Here is a 12,695-nt window from a genome sequence, read left to right on the forward strand (position 1 = left end):
ACATTGCAGTGTAGTACAACTTGAATGGCACTAAGATTTACTTTGAAATCCAATGGATAATGCATAGAATTGAACACGAACAGGAAATGTGTGAGGACGTTTGCTGTACAGTAACATTGACAGGAAACTGTTATGGTAATTGCTGTTTGTTTTTTCATATTTCTTTTGGTAACATATCTAACCATCAATATAGCTGGCAAGGTATCTCCCTACAAGTCCTTCTAATCGTACACTGTCATCCTTGTAATAAAATAAAAAACTATAAAAATAAAAAAACTGCCATAAAAGTTACTCATATTCCCCTAATATACTAAATGTAATATAATTATAATACTATTAACATTTATTAGAAATACAATAGTTGTGTAACTAACTGTGCTGTCATGGTGTAATTACCGTAGTGAATGACACAATGTTTTCCTGTTCACCTCATCACTGCCATTTAGAATGTCAGGCTGTTTATTCTGGTTTCAACAAGCTTTGCACGGAGCCTTAAAGGTTTCCATATCTTGCAAAGATATCTGTGTTTACCAAATTGACTGCATGGGGTGAGCACTGCAGTTTTGTCTGCGCTGCGCGGATGGGCCAGTCCCGCTCTGCTCTTGCTCAACAGCCAGCAGATGCTGGGTAGCACCGTTTTGTCACATTTTGGAGTATTTGGTGTTTCCCATGTGCAGCATTAAATGACAGCATGACCATTTAGTCACATAAACATACTCTACCGACCTGCCGGCTGCTCGACCGGCCCACCGGGAAACGTCCCGGTGCTCACAATGGCTAGTTTATCGCTGCTCAAATATACCGATAATTCACCATTGTCACACAGAAAATCAATGTGATATAGTAGTTATTTGTGTGAATATAGTACTCATTTGTCTTGTAAGACACAAATAAATATCTATCCTGTGATAGCAAACGTGTATAGATATAAGATAATCATAAAATTATGATGGAAGTGCAAATAAGTGACACTATTACTTACACTGTCTCTGGCCTTTAATAACACTGTACACTTTTGGTAATTAGCAGTTATAAAATATATATATATATATATATATATATATATTCAGGGTTGGGAGGGTTACTTTTTAAATGTATTCCTCTACAGATTACAGAATACATGCTGTAAAATGTAATTTGTAACATATTCCGTTAGATTACTCAAGGTCAGTAACGTATTCTAAATACTTTGGATTACTTCTTCAGCACTTGTAGATTTTTTCACTTGTTTTGAATATAAAAACTCTGTCAGTACAGTAAGACAAAATACACATGTTAAAAATACATTCTCTGAAAAACTTAAATATCTTATGCAGTGCTGTTTCTAAAACAAGATGAATCTAATTGATCTTGTTTTAAGGATTTTTAGATATTTTTACAGTAAAACAATACAAATATTATTATCAAGAATATGATTTTTGCCCTAATATCAAAGGTCTGACTAGAAAAAAAGAAATTATGATCCAACGTGAATTTTCTTGATAAAAAAAATATGATCGTGCCTGGTAACGTGCATGTAAAATGGCTAGAAATAGCATTTTAGCTTAGCGTAAAGCTGATAATTTACACAAGGTTTATTTCTATTTCTTCGGCTCCAAACTTACTTCAAACTTACTTCTCTGTCTGCTCGTATGAATGTAACACATCATAAGAAAGTGTTTCACTGCTGTTCAAATGCACTTTGGATCACATCATTTATATGTATAAATGTTTTCCATCTGAAAGGACTAAATATTAAATGAAACAAATGACAATAAAATGCAAAGTAATCTCTTCAGTAATCAAAATACTTTTTGAATGTAACTGTATTCTAATTACCAATGATTTATATTGTAACTGTAGTGGAATACAGTTACTTATATTTTGTATTTTAAATATGTAATCCCGTTACATGTATATATATATATATATATATATATATATACATACACACTAATGTGCATGTAAACATAATGTGCCGAATACTTTGGTAATGTGAGGCTTTTTTTGTCATGCAAAGAAGGCTCGTTGAATCTTGAAAGAGCTCAACTTTTAGAACTTGTTGTGTATGTAGCTATCTCTTTTTTTGAATGTCAAAGGGAGACATTAATGTTTTTCAAGAGCACAAATACACTGCCGGCATGGAGCTTTTATTTTGAAGCAACTCTGGCTTCACATGCCAATGATGCGACAAACCAAACCTGTGACAGCCCTCAACTGTGCGACCCAAAGGCGAATGCGATTACCAGGGAAATACGCTTTTAAATGCCGTATTTCTCAAGTAACCACCTTTCTTGAGGACTAATACTCCGGGTTGCGTCCGAGCTGTCTATTTGACTTTATATGCATCTGTGTGAAGCCTGTGTAAAAGCCACCACAAGCTCTTGTGTTAGCTCGCTTGCTAGTCAGCCTTTGTTCCACATCCAGACCAGTGTGGCCATCCTTTAGGATTCAGCCTTCAGCTCCTGCATGCCAACTTCGTATATAATTATTCTCGCAAATGAAACTCGTTGTATCGTTGGCGCCGTTGTACGTGGACTTTGTTTTGGGAGAAATCTAGCTTGCGTATGAATTGCGTCTTGGCTCGGTCTTGCACAGGTTGCGATGGAGCAATGCGCGGCTCCGCAGCTCGAGGGCTCAAGCACACGGGCTTCACCTCCAGACCCAGTGACGTGTCCTGAGAGCCCAGCGGGAAGCACTGGAGGGCACGCCGGGGAGACCGTCAAGGATGCGTACGAGTGTCGGATTTGTGGTTATAAAGCGCTAGACGTTAAATGCCTCAGTCAACATCTGCACGCCGCTCATCCAGTCACGAGCCTTTCGGACTCGATCTCGGTAAGGATTGAAGAAGATACACCAGAACAGGCGCGTGGCAAAGGTGTGCATGATGGGGAGACACCTTGCTTAAATGGTGAACTAAACTCACGACTGGAAAAGAGCCCTGTCAAGGATAGAGTAAGTAAATTTAAGTGTGCATGTCATTATTATGTAGGTACATGAGTGTGTGTTAGAGGCGTGGACCATTAGTATGGTCAAGAATAAAACATGTTCCCTATAGGTTTCTATTGTACGAAGACGTTTTAGTGCCACGTTAAAATAAAACGTTTTTGAGAATAAACTAGAAGTTTCGAGAATAATTTCGTTACATGCGTCAATACTAATGTTTATGCCCAGAATAGATCATTTAAAAATAAGTACAAATGCAATTCACACAGAAGAATTATTTGAAAATAACTCGACTATGATGAACATGTTTTCAGTTTCTGAGTTTGTCTCATTAAAAGCTGAAATTCTTGAAAAAAGAAGCATGTAATGCATAATAATCTCTTTTTAATATTTCTTTAAAAATAAGCAGTGAAGTAATTGTTTTAAAATTATCTATTAATTTAAATATTAATTAAATTTAATACTAGTTTAATAGTAATAATTTGTTATTAATTAAAATTTTAAAAAGGTATATGTGGTGTTATCAACACGAATTTAGCCATTTTGTTGTTTGTTCACAAAAAAAAAAAAAAAACAGGACCTATTTACAGCCACAGATAATTGACATTTTTTCTTAGAAACTCATGATATTTAAAAAAAAAAAACTAAAATAATATTTTACCTTGAAAAATGTGTTTGAAAACTTTTTTGAAATTAATGATAGTCATTAAATAATGTTTTGTAGAAAATACTGTATGCTCTGCTTTTCAAAACATTATGAAACCAAATTTGACATTTGTACTAACTTCACGTGTGTTTCAAACTAGGAATGTGCAAAACTACCAATTTTCATAATCGACTAGTTGGTTGGATGTTTTCTGCTCAGCTATATATAATTATAAATAAATATATGAATAATAATGTATAATTATGCACTCTTATGTTCACGTGACCCCAATCAGACACCCTTTAGAGAGATATACGGACACTGAGGCTGCAGTGGGCCAACCATCTGTGTACCTCAGCAGAAATCGAGATTCATCAGACCAGGCTATGTTTTTCCAGTCTTTAACTGTCCAGTTTTGGTGAGCCTGTGCCCACTGCAGCCTCAGCTTTCTGTTCTTGGCTGACAGAAGTGGAACCCGATGTGGTCTTCTGCTGTTGTAGCCCATCTGCCTCAAGGTTTGACATGTTGTGCATTCTGAGACAGGGGCGGATCTACTGGGCTGGGATGGGGTGGCAAATGCCACCCTAAGAAAAATAATTGCCACCCCACCCCATAAGTATCCAAATGTATTAAATATAAATGTAAGTATATTATCATTGATTTTTACATTGTGTAGGGGTTTATTCATGTCAAACTGCCTAAATTCTCACCGAATGCACAAATGACTACAGACCCATTGATTGATTACAGCAGCAGCCCATCACAGCATCGACCAATTGCCTACCTACTATAGGCCTTTATCACAGTCTAGCACTTTAATGTTTAATAGTATCTGAGCGAGGTGATTATCAGCGCAATGTTTTCCCAGTTCACGAGGAGCTGCGCATGCTGTTCAGCTTACTCCCAGAGGATTATTGTGCTCAACTCAAGTCCGAAGAGACCGCGTTTAAATGTTTTAATGTCGTTGTTTTCACTATTGTAAATATAATACAGTTGTAGACACTGGGACATTTTCATCTCTATGTTTTATTTACATTGCATTCAGTCGCGACTCGCGAGTGGATGCTTTAATCATCGTACTCAAACCATGAGGATATAACTCCACGTTTACAACGATTTAACTAGTTAATTTCTGTAATCGGACTCTGGGATGGAAACGTTTCTTTATTTGAACATTTTTAAATGGATCTTATGTAATACATGGAGATTATAAGTAAGTAAGTACATGAAAGCAATGTGATCATTATCATCGCAAAAACTCTGTAGAATCATTACTCGGAATATAAGTTTTTTTTTTTTTTTGTGACACTGTATACACTTGTCTTGTTCTAATGCTCTTTAATGTGTAATTGTACTATTGTTTGTATTCTTGCATTCCTCTAATAAAAAACTTAGTTATACTCTGTTAAGTGGTCCCTGCTTACATCCTGTTTAAAATAATAAAACAACATGACATAGTTTTTCTGTACTCATTATCCGTAATGATTGTAAAGTGAGGTAGGTCGGTTTAGATGAAGTATTTGAGATTAATTGTACATAAAATAGGCCATAATAATTCTGCGCTGTGGGCACTGCCATTGAAAAAGACTGCAGCGGAAGTTGTTTTACACTACTAAGCGAAGCTTCCACTCTGCAAACGCGGAAGTGTGATAAAGGCCTATTGTAGCGTGTGTACAGTGTTTGGGCTGATGAGCTTATTTCCTCAAGAACAATGACCACATGGACAAATATGTGAAAAAAAGAGTTAAAAGATGAATTTCTCAGTTGTTTCCAAGTATTCACCGAATGATTATTAGATACATTGCTGTCAGTTATGGGTTGAGATGGGTGAGACGTGTCCTCACCACTTTTTGAAATTGCTTTCATCAGGTATGTGTATAATCCACATGAAACATCTCCAGTTCTTGAGTTGGAGTTTCTATTTCATCTGTGTGTGTTTTGACTGACGATCGGCACTTGAATGAGTTATTTTGAATGTTATGATAATTGTTCGTTGCAGCTTTTATCAGTGTCATTTAGTGTCAGCAGTTTTGCCGCAGCTCGCGCTCTTTTCCGTGTCCCCCATTGTTCTGACCTTCTCGGCCGTATTGTTTGTGTGTATGTAGTGTGTGTGTTTGTGTGTGTTGTCTATTTCTCTTTCTCTCCCTCTCTCTTAATTGCTCACAGGTGTGGGGTATCCAGGTGAGCTGATTGTTGATCGGGCGCACCGGTGCCCAGTGTGTTTCCTCCCTATATAAACGGAGTGTTTCATGGCTGGGTTGTGTGATGGGAGATGGTTGTTCATGAGCTGCGTCATCTTGTTCATGCGCGCTTAGGCTCATTCTGGGTTCCTGCTGCTGGAGCGGAGAGACTGTGGTTGTCGCTGTCTGAATTTCAGAGTTCGCAGTTCTTTCATATACAGAACTGTCAATAAATGTGTCTGTTTCTGCTACTCTCGTCTACCCGCATCTGTTATTGCGTTTTATTTTTCAAATGTAACACCCATCCACTGACATACAGATGCGATATTGTTTTATTAAAATAGAAAGTTATATTTAGGCAAATTAGAATCCAAAACCAAAAAGTTATTACTAGATCAGTCATTCATGTGCTGATCAAGGTATTCATCTACTGACTAACAAAATCCCAATTATCATATTATGTGAAATTTATTTGGGTGCTTGAATCGGTCGTTAAGTATGACTTTTGATCAAAACAGGTAATTTAAAAGAATCTTTTACTGTACATAACATAATATTCATGAGCACTGCCCCCCACAGTACAATTTTCTGTACAGTTTATTTTTATTTAGACCTAAATTTGTGTTAATGTTCCCTTTCAAATGGCTTATTCCAGCTGTTACAAAGGTGATAGGCCTACAGGACTTTATTAGCAGAATAACATGGGATATGCATGCACTCTCCATCCATGGGTACATATAACAAAGGTGGTGATGTTTAGTCCAGATTGACGGTTCTATATGTGAAGCATAGGAACATTTAGAATTGATTGATGTGTTTAATTGACAATGTCTTAGTGCTCAGGTGGTAGAAATTTTGTTACTTATTTTATTATGCAAAAAAAAAACATTAATGTTGGCAAATCGGTAGCAAAATGGTTACTATGTGGTTCCTGTGGAAATGCAGTTGTATCACAAATTCATGGACATTTATAATTTGATAGTGACTCCAATTAATGAACTAGTACTTGTTGCAATGAAGCTTGGTACCTTGATCCATAAGAACTATGCATGTTGCTTGCTGTAGTGTTGCCACCCCTCATAGTCTGCTTGCCACCCCATAAAAAATTTCTAGATTCGCCCCTGTTCTGAGATGATATTCTGCTCACTACAATTGTACAGAGGTTTTCTGAGTTACCGTAGCCTTTCTGTCAGCTCGAACTAGTCTGGCCATTCCCTGTTGACCGCAGAACTGCCGCTCACTGGATTTTTGTTTTTGGCACCATACCGGCTACGTTCACACAGTCAGTAGCGTACAGTAGCAGTTTGAATACGGTCTGTATGAACGAACAACCAAAGTCACAACCGTATTCTAACAGTTGTAACCATAGTGACTGTGATTAAAAGATGGGGACGTCCATAACACTGGCATGTCTTATCACAATTGCCGCCAATCGAGGCGTGAGTTTATCCATCAGATCATAATTAACTGACAGCGGCTTTGAATGCTTTTTAACTGCATGCAGCTTTTGTGTCGCACGGCTCGTGTCCGCGAGCAGCCGGTGGAAAACAGCGTCTGAATCTTCGGATGACACGCAGCTCATTTCTCCATCTCCGTGAGTTAAAAAACCCCCACATGAACCACACGAGTCACATGCTTGTACAGTGCACTGTGTCTCTTACTGTACATAACTAACAACTAGTTGTCCAGTACAGTTCTGTTCACACAGAACAGGTTTGCCAAGAATGCGATTGTGAGACCTGAAAATTTGCGGATGTCCTGTGTGTGAACGTAACCGTATTAAGCACTCAAAACAGAATACATTTCAAAATATCACTGTCCTGGTCACAAAAGAAAAGTTTGTGGGGAATAATAGCCATTTTCTATACTTTTGAGGCATAAGCAATTAGGAAATAACACTTACTACCAAGGAACAAAAATTGTGTTACATAGTGTTATTATTATTGAAATAAACGGTAGTAAATTATTTCTGTTAAAATTTAGCAGGCGGCAGTGCTAAACTGTCTCAAGTCTTTACTTAGTGTAAAAAAAAAAAAAAAAAAACTGAAGGAAGTTCATTGTTGTTTCTGTTGACAACAGTTTTGGCAGGTTCTGGTGCTCCATCCAAACCTTGGTGCCATGGGTTTACTTGAGATTTTCTAGACACTTGTAATGGCCAAACATACCTACAATTATGCAAATGTGCAATGAGGTAAATCTGGAGTGCTTTTTAGCACGTTCATCACACGTTAGCGACACGCACGTACCAAAGGTGTATAATGAGAGCACGAGATGGAATTCATGGCTGTTGAGCTCAGAACCGCTATAAAACCGCTGCAACCAAAGTTTATTCAGTTGACTTGCTGCGTAATCAGTTAATGGCTGAACAGAGTTGTTGAATGACTGGTCTCAGAATAGTTTGAAAGGCACCAGATTTTCTTCCAACCTCCACATAGTCTCCGAAGGCAGCATGTTCCAGCTTTCTAATGCAAACCTTGTATCAATCAAAGTGATATATGAAACATACTCGTAAACATCTGTGGTTACGTATGTCAGTGCATGCTCGAAACTGAAAAAGTGATTGGTCAGTGGTGAACTTCTGAAGAGAGCTCGATTGATCAAGTGAGGTGAAAATAGACTAAAAAGCGCTTGTAATTTGACCTATCATCTTAAGACACAGCCTATTGTAAAAATGAGCAACAATTTGCAACTTTAGCTGGCTGATCATTTCTGTTTGCTAGCTCACTAATATCACAGACGATTATGTTTAATTAACCATGAGAGGCAGAAATTGTGATCGCGATTAAAAATACGATAATTGTGCAGCCCTACTGTTGTGCGTGAAAATCCCAGGAGATCAGCAGTTACAGAAATACTCAAACCAGCCCGTCTGGCATCATGAAATTTTTCCCAATTCTGATGGTTGATTTGAACATTAACTGAAGCTCCTGACCCCTATATGCATGATTTTATGCATTGCACGATTGGCTAATTAAATAATAACATAAGTAGGTGTACAAGTGTTACTAATAAAGTGATCACTGAGTATATACAATATGTGCTACATACACTCACTGAGCACTTTATTAGGTACCACAGCCAATAGTGTGGCAGCAGTGCAATACATGAAATTATTCAGATACGGGTCAGGAGATTCAGTTAATATTCACATCAACCATCAGAATGGGGAAAAATGTGATCTCAGTGATTTCAACAGTGGCATGATTGTTGGTGCCAGACGTACTCAAACCAGCCCATCTACAACTTCTGATCTCCTGGAATTTTCACACACAACAGTCTCTAGAATTTACTCCTAATGGTGCCAAAAACAAAAAACATCCAGTGAGTGACAGTTCTGAGGATGGAAATGCCTTGATGAGAGATCAGTAGAGAATGGCCAGACTGGTTCGAGCTGACAAAGTCTACGTTAACTCAGATAATCACTCTGTACAATTGAAGTGAGCAGAATAGCATCTCAGACTGCACATCATGTCGAACATTGAGTCGGACGTTGGGCACTTTATTAGTACCATAGTGTCCCTAATAAAGTTCTCAGAGACTCTGAAATTTTAAGAGATGAAAGGAAATGACATCCTTTTCACATTTTCACTTCAACTTTAATAATCAGAGAGAATTTGTCATCTTGTACATTTATTCATATTTTTGTTTCTCAATCCCTTCAGCCAATCACCCATGACGAATCTGAATCTGCTTCACTTCAGAACCCTGAAGATTCAAATGAGACCTTATCTTCCATGGAGGCCCAAGAAGAAGAAGAGAGGATGGAATTCTCGCCTGCCCCCAAAGCCACTGAGAGCTTAACGCCTGTATTACCTCAGGAGAAGTTCCCTTGCTCTTCAATGTCTAAGCAGGCTTGCCAAAAGAGGCAAAATGCCTCCTCTTGCACATCGACCCACAACAAAACTAACCTGGTCTGTCTCCCATTGGTATCAGATGGATTAAAACTTATTTGGGTGCGCTCTGAGCAGATCCATGAGCTGGATGCTGTGTCAGAACTTGTGGAAGCATTTAACGAATTCCCATACCCTACGCCACAGGAGGCAAGTGCTCTAGCTCGAAGATGTGCATTACCACCAGAGCGGGTTAAAGCATGGTTCATGATGCAACGGGTACGCTACGGAATCAGCTGGGGTGACGACGATATCCAGGAAACACGACGCAAGCTGTGGTGCATTCAGAAGAGAAAGGTAGTAGAGGAATGTGTGGAACTAAACGATGAGGAGGATGAGCTGCAGGATATTTCAGGAAATGAGAGGAACCTAGACAGACAGCAGCAGGCAGATAAACCGCCACCCGTAGCCGAGGCCCATATTTATCAGAGAGACCACACCCCCAAACCCAGCCACACTGTTCCTCAGCACAGCACCAGTGACCAGCACCGCTTTGATGTTAGTCAGTACAATAAAACTGCCCAATCCAACAATGGTGTTCAGCAGTTGTTCAATTCTAATGTTGTGTACAATAATGGTGTTCAGCTCTCATCCCAAGTTCCACAATTTATTACTCAGTTCCAGACTAACAGTAGAAACTTAACCCCTCATAATACTGGAGTCCAACTCATTGATGCCCATGGACAATCACAATACATGATTATGAATAACCAACACTCGGCAGCTCCGTACCATTCAGGACCACACCAACTTTCTGAGCTTTCAAAGTCTTTGCACAGCCTTCCGGGGAAGAAATCTAAAGCTCAGCTGATGACCCTGCGCCGCAGTTTTGTTCGGAAGTCATGGCCCACTGACGCAGAAGTCGAACGCCTTCAGGGAGCGACCGGACTGAATCGCCGTGAAATTCGGAAATGGTTTGCCGATAGCCGCTATCAGCTTCGCAGGAATGGCCGGGCTTGGATAGCCAAGCTTGCAAAGCTGAATCGGTCATTTCAACAAACTCAACAGAACTCTCAGAGCGAGCTGCAGAATGATGTTTTACCTAGTGGGAGTTTCTATAGCAACAGTGAGGTTGCAAACACTGAGGTGGGCTTTGAGGTTGATGTGGGTGATGATGACGAAGAGGGGGCAGACAACCAATCGGTTGAGACCAGAGAAGAAGTAAGTGATGAAGGCGAGTTCGATGATGGCAATGCTTCCATTCAACAAAACCCTGCAGACCGCTCCCCCTCTCCTTCCGCTCCTTCTCCATCATCATTCACGCATGGCCGGGTAGAATCCAGTGTGCGACTTCGTAAAAAGACAAGGGAACAGTTGGAAATTTTGAGACAAAGCTTCCTTCGCTGCCAGTGGCCCACAAGTGATGACTACATGATTCTGCAGCAGAAGACGGGCCTTACGCGGACAGAGATTATCCAGTGGTACGGAGACACTCGTTACCACATCAAACACAATCAGATGCGCTGGATGACTTCACAGGAGAGACAACGCATCATAGAAGTCATAACCCAACAGCAGAAAAGGGGCGGGAAGTATTCACGTGCCAGGGTCTTGATGGAGGGCATGGGCTCCGGGTTGAGTTTGGGGGATTCTTCTTTAATTAATGGAGGTGGAGGAGGCGAAACAGCAACATGGGATGACCTCTTTAGGGGAAGTACCCCAGTTCTGCCCTAGGGTGAATGTTTGCCAAGGCATTTGAAGCTGTGCAGATAGGTGGAAACTTAACTCCACATCACTGCCAAAGATGTTACTCAAAAAGTTCAACTTTTTCTTCCTTATTTTTCTGGATGTCTTCACTCCAAAATTAATGCTATGATCCAGGGCCTTGTACTGTAGAAACTCTTTCACAACATTGTTATGCAATAACTATCTCCAAACTTAAGTATCTTACTTGAATTAAAATATTTAGTATTAAGGCCAAAACATACTCTATGCAAGTACGGGTACGCAGACGCACCTTGCTACACAAGCTCGATTTCACACGTCGTTGCATTGTGAAAAGTGTCAGCGCTCAATTCATAACACAATGCAAGTATGGGCTGTATTCTCAGCATTGCCGCAAGGGGCGCTAGAGCGGATTTTCTTCTTTCAATCAACAACTGTCATGGCGGACTAAGGCAGCAATTTGAGTTGAAACTTTTCGAAGAACGCATGTAATGTATGTACAACGGGACCACGTGTTGGCAATGCGTTCGCCAACCGCTAGCGTCTGCATTTGCATACTTGCATGAAGTATGTTTCGGCCTTTAGAACATGTACCTTAAAGTAATCAAAACAAAAATTGTGTGCGGCAAGGCACTGAATTAATGTATAATGTAAAATGTATTTTATTTTGTAGCTTGTTTTATCAGAGTTATATTCATTGTGGTTCTCAGTGTGATTCAACAGAGCGAGTGCATGTGTGTTGCCATTTTAATGTTTAGGTTGCACTTCGAGCTTGGATATGTAGGTGTTTGCTTTTACAAATTTAAATTGTAAGGTTCTAAGCATAACTAGAAACTTTTAAATCCACAGTGCTCTACACATCTTTGTTTCTAAAAGAACTCTTTGATGGAAACCATGTGTTGACATAAAAATACTAATTTATGTGCTTGATTTTATTCCAATCATAATACTCATTGTCTTTTTTTTTAATTATTATTATTTAATGCTAATTAAAATTTTGTAGTATCAAATAATTTTATTAGTCTATGCATTGAGTGAGCTGACTAGAGAGACTGTCCTTTTTGTGCTCAAGCTTTTTGTACCAATTTGGTTTTACTTAATAAATTGATCTTAAAAACATGCAAAAAGTGTTTGTTGTAACTGTTCACTATTCTGAACATTTATTTATCTATTTACATTTCCATACAGTAGTTAATAACATACAGTTGTGCTCAAAAGTTTGCATACCCTGGCAGAAATTGTGACATTTTGGCATTGATTTTTAAAATACATTCATGCAAAAAAACTGTCTTTTAAGGATAGTGATCATATGAAGCCATTTATTATCACATAGTTGTTTGGCTCCTTTTTAAATTATAATGATAACAGAAATCACCCAAATGGTCCTGA

At 39.0% G+C, this 12,695-nt stretch overlaps 1 protein-coding gene across 1 annotated transcript; it reads left to right on the forward strand.

The window, feature by feature from the left end:
* The first annotated feature begins 2,171 nt into the window (after positions 1-2,171).
* On the forward strand, positions 2,172-11,315 carry homezb (homeobox and leucine zipper encoding b). Its single transcript, XM_051697733.1, has 2 exons — positions 2,172-2,934; positions 9,414-11,315. Exons 1-2 carry the CDS (start codon positions 2,584-2,586, stop codon positions 11,313-11,315), a joined length of 2,253 nt encoding a protein of 750 aa, XP_051553693.1. The 5' UTR covers positions 2,172-2,583.
* The last annotated feature ends 1,380 nt before the right edge of the window (positions 11,316-12,695 follow it).

The sequence above is a fragment of the Myxocyprinus asiaticus genome, chromosome 1 (genome assembly GCF_019703515.2).
Source record: "Myxocyprinus asiaticus isolate MX2 ecotype Aquarium Trade chromosome 1, UBuf_Myxa_2, whole genome shotgun sequence".
NCBI lineage: Eukaryota > Metazoa > Chordata > Actinopteri > Cypriniformes > Catostomidae > Myxocyprinus > Myxocyprinus asiaticus.